The 15082-nt window shown below is 42.2% G+C and overlaps 1 protein-coding gene across 1 annotated transcript in view; it reads right to left on the bottom strand.

Annotated features, from left to right (window-relative positions):
• Positions 1 to 10256, bottom strand: part of ZNF521 (zinc finger protein 521) — a 156820-nt gene extending 146564 nt beyond the window's left edge. The window contains exon 1 of the mRNA XM_028098121.2: positions 7329 to 10256. Coding sequence (XP_027953922.1) covers positions 7329 to 10241 — 2913 coding nt within the window. The 5' untranslated portion in view covers positions 10242 to 10256. The remainder of the gene's footprint in view (positions 1 to 7328) is intronic.
• Between the last annotated feature and the right edge of the window lie 4826 nt (positions 10257 to 15082).

Below are 15082 nucleotides of genomic sequence, written 5' to 3'. Positions count from 1 at the left end.
TGAAGATGATTTTTGAACTGTTAGAAACTTCAGGCCTTTTAGTTTATTTTAATATTTTTAGATCACACCTGACTTTAAAGCACGTAAGCACTTTTGGGGAAACTTATCTTTATCTCTATGTATTAGTTGTGAGATATACACGCATATACATCCGGAGACGGAGTATATACTATTTTTGTCACTTCGAAGTACTTATACTAGGTTCTTTTATTCAACTGATATTGACTGAGACCTTATGACAAGCATGTTGGGTTTTCAGAGGTGAGAAAGAGGAAGAAGGAAATAAAGAAGTAAAAAAAAAAAATTATAATTTTAAAAGGAGATCCTAAGGAGGAGACTAACTTCAGGAAGATTTTGGGGAGAGGCCCATCTGACAGATGAGAAAGGTGCAGAAAGGCTGCCTCAGAAGAGTAGCCCCGGTGAACAAGTGGCTCCTGGGAAGCCTCAGAAGGAGATGCGCACTCAGGAGGCTGGGAGGCCAGGCACAGTGCGTGGGGAACCACCCAGGCAAGCTGAGAACAGCCAGCTACAGCCGGTCCGCATGTGGCCTCATAAACTGGAGAGGGGTTGAGCTTGTATTTGAGTGACATGGGAAGTCTCTGAAGAATGTTAAGTGACTCCACGTAATTTACATGTCTTCAGGACAGAGCAGCATGAAGAATGGGTTGGAAGCAGGGAGAAGATGGAGAGGGATCCGTTAGGAAACCACCGCAGTATCCAGGTGAGGACTGTGGCCCAGACCATGATGATGGCTTTGGCGATGGAAAGATATGGATGGGATACTTGTTAAAGGCAGAATCAAGAGATCCAGTGCTTATTAATAGATCAGACGTGGGGAATGAGGAAAAGGGAGGAATCAGGAACAATTCCCTGGTTTCTTGCTTGAATAATTTGGGTGTGGGGTGGCTCCCTTTACTCAAATGATGGAAGTCTGGAAAAAGAACAGATTTTAGGAGAGAGAATCAAGATTTTAGACTGTACTCATTACACTTCAAATATCTAAGAGAGATGTAAATGGAAAAGTCAAGCTGTCAGTAGCACACAATAATCTGGAACTAAGAGGAGGTCTAGGCTATGAATAGAAATTTGGGAATTCTTAGCATGGAGACAGTTACAGCCACATGAAGAGAGGAGAGGCCTACTGAGAGAGTAGACAGAGAAGAAAAAGAGGGCCAAGGATGAGCCTCAAAGACTCTCTGCACTTTTAGAATAGGCACGGGAGGAAAAACCTCCAAAGGCAAAGGTAGGAGGAAAACTAGAGAGCAAATGCCGTGAACTCAGAGGTGTACATCAAGGAAAGAGCTATCTACTCTGCCTCGTGCCATAGGAATGATGGAAACAGAAAGGCTTTCTTGGGAACCTGGAGACCACTGGCCACCTTGGTGAGACCAACGACAACTTCTCTGGGAACTCCTTAAGTGGAATAGGATAATAACAGTGGACTGACACAACATCGATGACGATGGAACGTTCTGAGTCCAAATGGGGTAAGAAAGTGTGGATAGTGATCTTGTAGTTAACACACTCAGAACAAGAGCACACATTTATCCAATACCTTCTAGGTTTCCGTCACTGTAGCAGGTGGCTCCTGCATGAAAAAAAAAGCGAGGTGGCCAGGTGTCCTGCCATACTGCCACACATGGGAAAAGGCTCTGGGCGAGCCACCAGCCAGACACAGCTCCATGACATCCATCCACAGAGGCATTTGCCTACTGTGGGCCTGGCACTGTCATGGGTATTAGAAATAGGAGATTGAGTAAATTCTTGCCCTGAGGAATTCATAGGAAGAGAAAGGTAAAGAGGTAATTATAAAACAATGTGACAATTTTAATATCTTTATGACATATTGTATCCACAGAGCATTCAAGCGGAGGAGAGATGTTTGTGGTGGGAAGTCAGGGTCATAGAAGGACTTCTAGAGTAGTTTATCTCCAAATAGAGAGTAAGTTGGACAGCCTTATAGAAGGTGGAGGGCAGTCAGGAGGAGGGAGATTATCGGGTAGAAGAGACAGGGCCGTCTTAATGAGACACAGAAGCAGTGTGTCACCTGCAGGTTAATTAAAGTATTTTCAACTATGGAATAAGGTGAAAGGTAAGAAAAGGAAGGGGAAATTTATCAGGGGCCAGAACCTGAAGAGTCATTATATTTCACAATAAAAGGATATTATAGTATCCTATAAGGATGGAAGTACAGAGCACTTAAAATGTTTCAAATAGGGAGGGACATGCTATTCAGATTTGTGTTTTAGATAGATTGTTCTGGCAGCATTGTGGAGATGGATTTGAAAATGATAAGCCTAAAGTCCAAGGGAACAATTAGGAGGCTGCTTCAGTAGTTTAGTGAGAGATGATCAGAGATTGAATTACAAATGTGGGAAGGGGATGGAGAAGAGGGGATTGATTTAAAAAATATATATGAGCTGAAACAGAGATCACTTGATGACCAACTGGATGTGGAGAAAAGGGAGACAAGAAAATCAGTGGCTCCACAGTGAAATAGAAAATATAAGAAAAGAAGCAGGTTCAGAGAAAAGGATGATGAGTTCAGTTTTGGTCCCACTGAGTTGCAAGTGTATGGAAACACGTGAGGGAATATCTCCAGCAGGCAACTGTGTGCATGGGTCTGAATATCAGTGGAAAGGTGGAAGTCATAGATATACCCTTTTTAAAATCAGTTTCATTGAGAGGTAATTCACATATGAAAATTCACTAAGTTTACATCTGGTGAGTATTAACAAATGCATACAGTCATGTAACCACCACCACAATCAAGATAGGGAATATTTCCATCAGCCCCTGTAAGTTCCCTCCTGCATTTGGGAGATACCATTTGGAGAGTCATCCATAAAATGTGGTAGCCAGAGCTATGGGAGTGGATGAGGCCACATGGAGGGGGTATGCAGAACGAGAGTTGCAACAGGGCACAAACTTGGAGGAGCAGACAGAGGAAGTAGGCTACGGTTCACTCTATGAGGGGAACTGGGAGGGAAAGCAGAGGTTTGATAAAGAAGAAATAGCCAGTAGTGAGAAGCAGAATAGGTAAACTAGGATAAGTTCTCTTTAAGGGAAAAAAGAAAAGCATTACATTGGTCAATTAGATCAACAGAGACCTTAAAAAAGTCAGCTGCAGTAAAGTGATGGAAGCAGATGATCCCTTGCAGTGGGTGGAAGAAGGGAATGACAACAGAAAGTAAGACAGCAATACAGAGAGGATTTTATGAAAAGCGTACAGATGAGACAGCAGCTAGAGGAAAGTCCAGTGGATTTATGAAAAGAGAATCTTGAACCTGGAGTTAGAAAGCCGGATTCTCAGAGCTCCCTGTCTACCAGTTACTAGCTGTGTCATCTTAGACCTCAATTTATCTGGGCCTGTTTTGCCGCCTGTAAAATGAGGCAGCTTAATCAGATGGTCTCCAGAGTCCCTTCTGGTTCTGATTCTGTGGCACTGTGCGAGCATCCAGCAACACGGACACAAGTGGAAACCACTGCAAGGGCAATTTCAATGGACTGGCGGGGATGGTGCGAGCTGAAAGGTGAATAAATAACCCCTTGAAGAAATCGGCTATTAGACAACCTGGAGAAATGGAAGCAGAAGGACACATGCTTCTAATGTCATCATAAGAAAACATGTTAAGGTCCAAACGGGGCAGAACCTGACCAGGCTGGGCCAGTGTCAATGAACTCCAGAAGAACTAACATTTATTCAACACACAGTAAATGTCAGTAACTCAGCAAGGTGTTTCGTGTAGGGAAAAAATCTAGATGGCCAGCATTCTTGTGTTAGTTTATCTCTACCATTTATGGAATCATTGTAGGAGGTCAGGCATAAATGTATATCATACTCGATCTCTGAGAGCCAAAGGGAAATGAACAGGTTCCCCCAAATATTTTATTCAAAACAAAGACTCCATAGCAAATTTAGATTGATAATTATAGGATTGTGGCACAAAGAAAACATGTTCACAAATTCAGAAAGCATTATGCAGAAGAAGAGGGGTTCACATTCAGATCTTTTGTCTTCAATTCCAAATTTCTCCATTACATGACAGCTACCTACTATTATCTTTCCGTAAGTGTCATGTGCCTTGTCTTTCATCCATTTCTTGGATCGCATGCGTTTATCCAGTACTTATCCTTCCCTAGATTATATCTAAATCCTTTTTAAATAGGTAATCTAGTCTCGGCCAAAAAGCATTCTTTTCAGTCTTTGAAATACTCATTCCAGTGTCTACCAATACCCTTATGTGATCACAAGTCAAGTCCAGAAAAAAATCTAATCTTGTTCTTGACAATATCTGTGTATCCGGGTTTTATTATGTCCCACGGTCTTCTTTTCTCTTCTGAAGTCTCAATCCTCAGCAAGAAGAAGAGATGAAAATACCACCCACAGCGCTAAGTCCTTCATTCCTGCCCGGGACTTCGAAGTCAGAAGACATACATTCCGTACTTCTTTTGTGATAAAATTTATTCCCACACAGCATACCTGTCTTTTGGCAAAGACTTACGTAATAACTTCTCTTTTACCTACGTGGTAAAAAATTTACACAATACACAGGAGAAGTCACAGAAGCTTAACTTGACAAAGAAAGTAAACAAATTAATTTTTACTCTATGTCTTTTTCTTGCTAATGCATTATTGTGGGGCTCCTTTTTGCAAAATTCCACATATGTTTAGATAATTTTCTATGTCAAGTCCAAATGATATGGCCTATTGTACATTTTTAAGTGCAGAGACTATCAGAAAGGAAGTGAGCACATGAAATTTTATGATTTAAATATTGTAATGAAGAAAAAATAATAACAATGATGAAAATGTTAAACAAATTAGTGAACTTTTGAAGCACGAAGGAAATATGTACAACTGGATCCTAATATCTGGTCAGTTAAGGACATTGCTACAAGCTCCTATTAATCAGGCTTAATAAGGAGGTACCCTTCTGTGTAGAGTCACTTTTAAGCCTTCGTATCTAGGTGTTTAAAAAACACTATTGTAAAAATTACCATTAAGGGTGCCTGGATGGCTTAGTCGGTCTGACTCTTGATTTTGGCTCAGGTCATGATCTCAGGGTTGTGGGATCGAGCCCAGTGTCAGGCTCAGCACAGAGTCTGCTTGAGATTCTCTCCCTCTGCCCCACCCCACCCAAATAAATAAATAAACAAATAAAATCTTAAAAAAAGAATTACAATTAAGAAGTACTTTTAAAAATATCTTTTGCATTATTCTATTTAAGTGCAGGATATAGTTAGGCTTCATCATGAAGATTTTAGGTATTAGTATTAAAAACCTGACCACCCCTTAATGATAAGTTCTCTAAGCAAGTAACTCTAACCAAATTGACATGTAAAGACTATTCATATGTCCTCCTTCATTTAAAAAATAAATTTCACCTCAAGTGGTGTAATAATATATTGCAATTTAGGAACATCAGAAAACATAAGCCAGGAACAGAGAAGAAGAAACAGGCACATGCCTTTCCACAATCTAAGAAACAAGAGCCCGATTTTGCTTGATTTTAAGTGAACACACCACCACAATCACACACACACACACACACACATACACACACACACACACACGAATGCAGTCATTTCAAAATAATTTTATGCACCATTTAAATTAAACATGAATATACAAACTCCTCTCTATATATTAAGCATAGCAAAATAAAAAAGGGGGGGAGAGAAGTAATTTTCTGCATAAATGTTTTTCTAAAATTCTTGTCCATAAGCATTTTAAAAATAAGACATTTTGGGGACAATTGGGCAAATGTCCATGAATATGGACATCTTATAGAAGACATTATAGATCTATTTGATTTCTTTAACTGATTTCGTTAACTGCCTTAACTAAAAATATTATGGTTAAATGGGGAAATGTCCTTCTTCTTAGGAAAATCATGATGTCTGAAACTTACTCTCATGTGGTTCAGGTTAATAAAAAGTTTGCAGAGAGAGAAAAATATGACAAAATGTTCAGATCCGGTAATCTGTGATATGGATACACAAAAACACACACGTTCACTGTGTTATTCCTTCAGCTTTTCTATAGGTTTAAGCATGTTTGAAACAAAAAGTTCGAAAAAATTATTCATTTCATCTGATTAGAACTACCAAAAGAAACTACTTGATCCAACACATGAGCCAGGAGCCATTACCAAGACTATGCTCTTCCAGCTGTCTTCATCAGTTTGAAAGGGCTTCATTTATTTAAATGAGAGAAAGGTGCAGATTTACTTGGAAGGAGAGAAAGGAAAGCAGCTTCAAAGTTTGGGAGCTTGCCTGTCACGCAGATGCCACATTTCAGGAGGATGGGCTCTGTGTCAGTCTTCCCAGCTCCCCCCTACCAGCTGACTGATGGCTATCTGCGGAGACATGCAGGGGGGCCTCCAAGAGGGTATGAGTGCTGAGACAAGATAAGTAAAATGCAGTGACCCCAAACTGAAGGGAGATGGATCTCCCTGTGGTTTTCATTTGGATGGATCTCTAGATAGGGGCAGGTAGGGAAGTGGAAAGAACTCTTAGAAACCAGGTGATAAAGCATAAAGAAATTATAATAAAATAAGCCATCCTCTGCTCAGCTTCAAGGACTGGTGACTTATAAAACTATTTCGTTGTAAATGAACTTATTTTTCATACTCATTAAGGCAAAGAAGGCATGAAACCACTCTTAAACTAAGAAAAAAAATCCACTTTAATTTTGAAACCCAAACCCTGGGAGTGAAGACTTGGGGATATTTAAGGGGATGCCTTGAAATGGAACATTGGGCATGTGGCGCTTGATAAATGTAGGGGCTTTTAAAAAATCCTGTTGTGCAAAATATTTTGCTCACCACCCAGAAGACAAAGAGAAACAGTGAGTGTTGACAACATGGTATTATAAAGCCACCCCTACCCAATTTGTTATCCACAAATATATATATTCTTTTTAATTTACTCCAAGCCAGCATGTTGGCCCATAGCATCCTACTTTTATGTCATTATCTCTCTGCCATACACACAAGTCATAGCTGGGGATTTCAACTCGCGGTGAAGCTATGCTGAGATTCCAGATCTCAGTGGTGCTGGCATGAGCGCTGATCTCTTCAGTCATAGAGAAGACAATATCCTAGGGAGACTGGAATTAGTCCTATTTTGCACCATTCAAGCCAAAATGCTGCTTATCAAGAAGCAAGTAATTGCTGGCTAATGGCTATGGGGGGAAAAAAAACCACTGCATTTCAATCTAAGCATCTCTCGGCACATGACAATAAAGCTGCGGAAAGTGGACACATCGAGTGGCAAGGGTTTCTTGAGGAGGTTAAAGAGCAAATAGTAAAAAGGCAAGTTACCTCATCCGACTGGGAGGGACTGATTCTGGGCATTGGCGACACTTGTGGAGTTTTCAACTGTGTGCTGTTGCTATCTGGCACGAGCTCTCGGTGGACCGTTTGGATGTGGTTCTGGAGTTCACTTTCAGACTCAAACTTAACGTTGCAGCTAGAACAGCGAGTCTTCAGTCCCCCTGCCTTGCCTTTACCCTCAATGGCACTGAGATTCTCATTCTGGCCCAAGCCCGGCCTATTTGTGCCGGGAGGGATGTTGATACCTGGGCTGCCGCTCTTGCTAAGATTCACACAGCCAGCACACAGACCATATGGCAGGCCATTGATGTCAAGTTTCACCAGATCTTGCTTGGAACGGAACTCTTTGAGGCAAGACGCACACTTGTACAGTTTTTGGACATGCTGGCCACGCCCTGTGGTCTGGACGGCGGACCCATTCCCTGTCTTTTGCATGTGGAATGTCCCGTGGATTTTGAGTTCTAAGGTGGAGGTCACAGTCTGCATGCAGACCACGCAGCGGAATCCCGTCAGGGAATTCCGCAAGTCAGGGTGCATTTGGCAATGCTCTAAAAACTCCTCTTCGCTCTGGAGAGGCATCTTGCAAATCCGGCAGTTTCCAGTATCAAGGCTCTTACTATGAGTGACTTTGTGTTCAGTAAGAGTTAAAAGGGAGGGAAACCGCTCTCCACAAATGGGGCACATGTAGTGTTTGACAGGGCCTAGGTGGGTCTGCATATGCTCACGGAGGCCATTTTCAGAGAAGAAGGTTCGAGAGCACACATTACACTTGTAATTCCCTTTAATGAGCTCGGCTTTCTTCTTCACAATGGCGCTCTCCCCAGGTCTGATGTTGTGGTCTCGGAGCTGGTGGTTCTGCAGCAGGGTCTCCATGGTGTAGGCTGCCCCACAGATGTCGCACCCGTACATTGGCTCCGAGGTGTCCACATCTTCTTCACTCCCGTCATGACTGTTGTGGGACTCCTGGCTGTTGGTCAGCAAGGTCTGCAGCTCCACCTCCTCCTTCTGCACTTGCTCAGAAGCCCCGTTCGTGCCACAGTTGGGAGTCTTGGTTTCAAACACACAGTGCTTTTCCCGCAAGTGTTTCTCCAGCAGAATGATTGCGTGGAAGGCTTTGCTGCAGAATTTGCAATTGTACTTCTTACTGTGAGTGGTGATGTGGCACTGGAGCTCCACCTCGGTGCCAAAAGACTCGCCACAGAAAATGCACTTGTGCACTTTGCCTTGATTTTCCAGGTGGTTGTGCTTCACGTGGAGCTGCAAGTCAGTCTCGTTGCGGAAGTCCCAGTTGCAAGACGTGCACCTGTAGACTTTCTTCTCATTACTGTGTTTCACAGCCAGGTGGAGTTGAATGGAGACCTTCGAGTCAAAAACCTCTTGGCAGAGTGTGCACCGGAAGAAGACAAAGGTGTGCATGTCCAGCAGGTGTTTCTGAAGGTCGTCCACTGACGTGAACTGCTTATCACAACTCTCGCAGATGTAGTAGGTTGAGGTGATCATGAAATGAATGGTAACATGCTTCAGCAAGGATTCTTGGTTGGGGAATTCCTTGTTGCACTGAGGGCAGGTCAGTTTGGGGAGCACAGTGTCGAGATGAGTTTTTAGGTGAGTCTGAAAGCTGTCCAGGGAAGTGTACTTAGCACCACACTGATTACAGATATATTCTCCAGCTGGACGTGCAGGTGCACCACTCACCGCCTGCATCATCTTAAGAGATGTCTGCTCTATGGCCACGGGAGATAAGGGGCTCAAGGCCCTGGATTTCTTCCCATTGTGAATATAATTCAGGGCCAAGGGAATGTTTTTATGATTCTCTTTGATATGCTTGTTCAGCTTAAGAACGCTGTTGAATATTGGCGAATTCGTACAATAAGAACAAGAATAGACTTCTACTACCGGTTCCTTCGGAGTCCCGAGCACCGGAGACCCAAATCGGGAGCCACTGAGGTCACAATGGACCTGTCTTATATGCTCTTCCAGGGAAGAGTCAGTGAGAAACCCCATGTAGCAATGGGGACAAAAGAACGCATTGCTATCCTTAGCTGCAGGGTTTGCAAATCCATGAGAACATCGGATGTGTTCCTGAAGGGTGTTGAGGTCGTTGACAACTTCGGAGCAGAAATTGCACTGGTAGACTATGGCAGGCATGGCAGAAACAATCAGACCTGGATCCTGAGCTTCATGCACTTGCTTCAGATGTTCATTCAGGTTATAGAGTGAGGGCAATACCTCCAAGCAATACTGACAAATGTGGGCCTGTTCTGGCTTGTCCAAATGCATCGTTTTCAGGTGAATCTGCAGAACCGCCAGACTCGAGAACAACTGCTTGTTGCAGTAAATACAGCTGTAGGTCACTTTGGCCTGTTTACTCGAGGGGACGGTCAAGTCAGGGGTTTGCTGAGCAGCCCGCTTCCGGCCCCGGCTCTTTGGGATTGGGGGGGCAGCTTCCACCATGGTCGAGCTGTCCACGGAGAGGTTGGAATCCGGAGTCGTGCTGGACACGGACGTGTAGCCCACTGTGACCAGAGAGGGGCTGTTGCTGTGGTTGCAGGACTCGGCTTGCTGGTGGCTGTCCACGTGGCTGTACAGTTCCTCGACGGTGTGGAAGCTCTCCGAGCAGATGCTGCAAGAGTTCTTCTTCTCCCCGCCATGCACCTGCTCCATGTGGTTCATGAGGGATGTCTCCTCCACAAAAAGCTCGTGGCAGTAGATACACTGGAGGGCCGCTCTGTCCTCATTTGGGGAGCACTCGGGGTGGCACTCCGCAATGTGCTTCTGGAGGTCTTCCGGGAAGTCAAAGCCTTCCTCACACTGACTGCACTTCTGAGTGTCCTTCATCTTCCAGTCCTCCATCCTGGAGCCAGACTGGGACCCGTCCTTGTTTCTCTCGTGGACCTGCATGTGTCCGTGCAAGGAACTAGAGGACAGAAACCCACGGCGGCAAATGGCACATTTATATGGCTTGTTGGACGTGTGAGTCTTTAAGTGGATCTTCAAGTGATCACTTCTGGAGAAAGCGGCATCACATTCACTGCAGTGGTACTTCTTGTCCCCCGTGTGAAGTTTGATATGGCGGTCTCGGCTCCGCTTGTGTTTGAACAGCCTACTGCAATAGGTGCATTTGAAAGGCAGTTTGTCGCTGTGACTCTGCTCATGGTGCTTTAGGTAGCTGAGGCGGCTAAAGGACTTGTCACAGAATTGGCATGGGTATGGGAGTCCAGGGCCACCTTCTTCCTCGCCAAAATCGCATCCTTCTCCATGGCTAGGGGAAGTCTGGTCCTTGCTAGAAGGTGAGGAAGCTGGCCAAGAGCAGGTGGGATCATCTTCAACATCCACTCCATCTGCAATGAGAAGCAAGGGAACAATTCATCTTACATGTTGAGAACTCGAGAACGAGTTTACCATACCATTTCAAAAAGTCCATTAACAGACCATCTAGAACCTTTCAGGGGGAAAAAAAACAAAACTGGACGCCAAAATATTTGAGTGGAACACTTTCAAATCTGAGTCCAAAGCTTTTATTCTACATTTACTTTTTACTGGGTTGTAAGATATAAAAAGATATTAAATAGTTCTATGTCTCAATTACCCCTCTTATTACTTTTTATCATTTTTCCTTAGAAGCAAGGTATATATTACACATTGACAATTTTATTAAAATGCAGATTTTAATATATTTAATTTTTCTTCTGTATTCATCCTAAAATGATTTGCATATTATGTGAGCATCTGAAGAACCAAATGAAAAGAGGAAATATTACAGGAATGATTTAAAATTAATGCAATCAACCCAGATGTCTAATATTTAATAAAAAATTCCCTCTGCATTTTGCTTGTTTTTCTATAAAAAGGCAATTCTGAAGACCAAAATCTTTTATGGAGTTCTTATTGATACAGACCTTATTGCTTTCAGCAAAAAAATATTAAAAAGTAAGCACATGGAGGAAGACAGAAAACACAATAATAATTATGTCCTGTATAATGAAAGACAACCAGGATTTCTTCAATAACTGAAAGATTCAAATACCATAGGCCAGCAAATGGATTATTAAATGTTAGTAGGGTACCACTAGATATTACATGTAGCTAGGATCAGCCAGGATCAAGAAAAAATGAGAGTTTCACAAGGGCCAGATTGTAATAGTGTATTTTGTTTGGAAAGTTCAAGAGGTGGCCCACCATTTCTTCCTTTTGCAAAAGCTTCAGCAGCATGAACTTCCTTAGCCAAACAGGACCTGCACTTTGAGGTGAGCAGAGACAAAGCGACTTGTGAAAAACTGGAAACAGGAAAAGTGATAAATGATTATGGTAAATGCTGAAAGATTTATGAGTAACAAAGAGAAGACAAACAAGACTGAAAGCCAGATATAACCTTAGCAAGTTATCCATAAAGCAACTCTACCTTATATTAGGTGTTTTTTAACTATGTTCTTGGCAAACGTGCACTCCTATTTCTGTTGCTTTCTTAACATCCAAGTGGAAAATAAGACCTTCTCAAGTAGGTTGTAAAACCTCTTTTTTGCTTTTCAAAACAATCTATCATTCAAGACGAGAAGAAACTGTAAAAGCTTTTCACTCAGCAAAAGAGCAAGATTTTTCAGAAATGCAGACAAGTAAAGACCATCGAGAGGAGCTGGTGAGCATAGTGATCCTAGTAGGATAATAGGTTCAATTATACTATTATTAGGATATTCTAATAAAATCCGATTAGAATGTGATCAAATAAGTTTTTACATTCTTCAAAGCTCAAGTTCACTAGCAAACTATATTATTAACATAAAAGTAGAAACTGGCAAGCAGTATGTAAACAAATTCCACGTCTGCTTTCTTTAAGGTAACAAGATTTTACTAGATTATCAACCTCTTGCTTATCCACAGGAAACAGATGAGGATCATTCCTTTCCTGCATCTAGAAACTGATGACAACACCATCTCACTATCAATGCCAGATGGCAACCATCTAACTCTGAGAAAACAAGCAAACACCATTCCTGGATCTCTGCCCACGGCAACAAAGCTTCGCAATACACGTTGAAAATCGCATGATTTTGCATCCTCATTTATATGAGTCTGTAACCCAACATGTTTCCAGCATAAGAAAGGGTCTGATAATTGTGGTCTGATTTAAATTTAAAGGTGAATGCGTAGAAAGAACATAGACAGATAAGCTCAACTCACCATCAAACAGATAGAAAACCAATTTTTTAAAATTTTAAAACAAAACAAAACAAAACCTCAATGGTGATTCTAGCTTTCCTTTTAAAAAACTATAAGGCACCTAAAGACACACCAAAGTTTTAAAATATTTCTCTTAAGTTAAAGCAATTGCTATTTATTAAATTGGTTCAGCTTTCTAGGTAAAAATCTATATTTCACATTTATCTTTTAGGCTTATGTCCTGTTGTTGCACTGAAAAATATTTTCAAACACATCATCTCATTGGTATAGTTGGGAAAACAGTGAATCAGAATTTGTCATGAATCTAGACTCGAAGAAAATAACTACTGACCCTAAAAATCTAGCAAATGAACTTATTATTAAATTGCAGATTGTGTCCAGGCATGATATACTATTATACAAATGTACAAAGAATTACAGAGCAATCGACATTATAAATAGTGTGCAATCCCTGATACCACTCTTAAATCAGGTTCTTGTCTGTGGGCCATGCCTGACTCTACCTATTACATAACTGTTCTCTTAAACTTGTAAATTTCAACATGTCAAGTGAGCTGAGGGTTAGGATCAAGTTTTTCCTCAACCAGGATTCAAGGGAGCTGGAAACCTTCTCTTCTGTCTCTCTGAACCCTATTATTTGGTCTTGGGGGAAAAGAAAGTGAAAATCACAGATGATGTGTCTTTGTAACTGAAATACATGAAAACAGAGTATAGGATTCAGAAGGCTTTAGGCTGGGGGATGGAATAGACAGAGCAGAGTAAAAAGTTTGAGCAGGGAATGCTACTTTTAGAAAAATAAATAAAGGTTTCATGAAAGGCTGATTTCTATTTTAAAATCTAAATGGTAAAAAAAACTCATTTGCTAGTACTATAAACGGATGTGTGCTTCCAGGGACACACAAGGCACTCAGTGACAAAACTCCCAGTGGGGTTGGTCCTGGTTCCAAGGGTATCAGTCTCCCAAGACTTTTGTGGTGGTGATGGTGGTGTGGCCAATATTCTCTGAGGTCTACCTAAGTCTTCGAAAGCTGCCTGTCCCCATGAACTTCAGCTTTCTGGCAGTCACCATGCAAACTATGTTTAGATGGCTAATATAGATTTGAACACTTTCAAGTTCTTTTTTCTCACATGGAAGAAACTATGGAGGATTCTTCCAGAGCTGGTTTCTGAATCAACTCAAACTCTCTTTTTCCCCTCGGCACTAAGTGCTACTTATAGGAATGTCTTTCTATGTAATGGCAGGTTTTCTGCATTTCGATGTGAAGTACTTAACATGTCCATGCTACATTTTAATTTTTGGAATCAGTCACTTCATAGTAGGTGACTCTCAGAGAACTGTAGCTCTTACAGCTGGGGGAGGGAGGAGGGGGAGAAAGAAACTTTGCTGAAACCAGCTCCGTGGCCTCCAAGTCTATTTAAAGATGCAAATGTGTGTGCATGGTTAGTGCAGATGTTTTTCTACAGCAACTGTACTTGCTGAGTTTCACCATTTCCATAAAGCACATTAAAACAAGTGTGTGAACACTCCAAGATGAAAGTCTCCAACACTCCTGAGACTTTCAGTGGAAAGTAAAGCCGCCTGACTTTTCTCCAAGCAGACAGGAATGCCCATGATTCAGCAGCCTGAGTAAATAAAAGAGGTCCTTATTTCCTAATTTTGCTGGCTGGCCATACTGCAGCAGCCTCTGTGCTCCTGCCAAAGGGGATGCAGGACTGGAACTACACCCAGCCGCTGAAGGCCTGTCTTTGTTAGCCAGCCAGGTTTTCCCGACCATCTTCTGGCAACAAAACTGCCATATCCTGCAAGGAAGACCTCCATCTCAGGCTGGATGGTTCTCCAGTCTGCCGAAAAGGACGAAACAACAGATTTGGCTGGGTCTGTGTCGGAGGACGACAGCTGGAAACTCAGTTAGCGGCAGAGCAACACCTGTTCGGTCATATTTATGGGGAAAAGTGCTCACTAACAGAGAAGTGAAGTCACACTAGGAGAAGGTAGTCCACAGGAAAAAAAAAAAAGGCACCAGAGCACAAAGTACCTCTGTGATTTAAAGCCACTGGCCCCTTATGCGCCAACCTGGGGAGGAGAGCAGAGACTGGATGTGGATGTGATTGTATCCTGGCTACTGGGGACGAACGACAAGCACACCCCAGAAGGGCCCGTAAGTTGCCAATCAGGGACCCAACCTGCCAGCAGAGAAAGGCTGAGGGTCCTGGCCACTCTTTGGCTTTCGAGTCTAATTGAAGTAGCCAATAAAATAATAATAATAATAATAATAATAATAATAATATCAAAGAAGTAGGAAGAGAGGATATGCAGAAAGGTTTGGGGTGATACCAATGCTTATTTTGTACCATTAAGCGCGTCTTAGCATTAGCATACGTGGCTGTTGAGGGCAGGGAGCACGCCTTTCAGAATTTGACTCTGTAACAATATGGGCCATCTGAAATTATTAAGAAGAAAGTAAAATAAGGTGGAGGGAATCACTGTAGAAGTTAAAGAAATTATCCAAAGCTCCAAAGTTATGGAAACTTCTGACATTTTTTGTTCTTCACAGGGCTGGGCC

Source organism: Eumetopias jubatus, unplaced genomic scaffold (genome assembly GCF_037043125.1).
Source record: "Eumetopias jubatus isolate StellerSeaLion01/CBP00866 unplaced genomic scaffold, mEumJub1_p1.0 scaffold_16, whole genome shotgun sequence".
In the NCBI taxonomy this organism is placed as follows: Eukaryota; Metazoa; Chordata; class Mammalia; order Carnivora; family Otariidae; genus Eumetopias; species Eumetopias jubatus.
The sequence above is the reverse complement of the archived record's forward strand: the minus strand, read 5'-3'. Positions and strand labels throughout refer to the sequence as shown.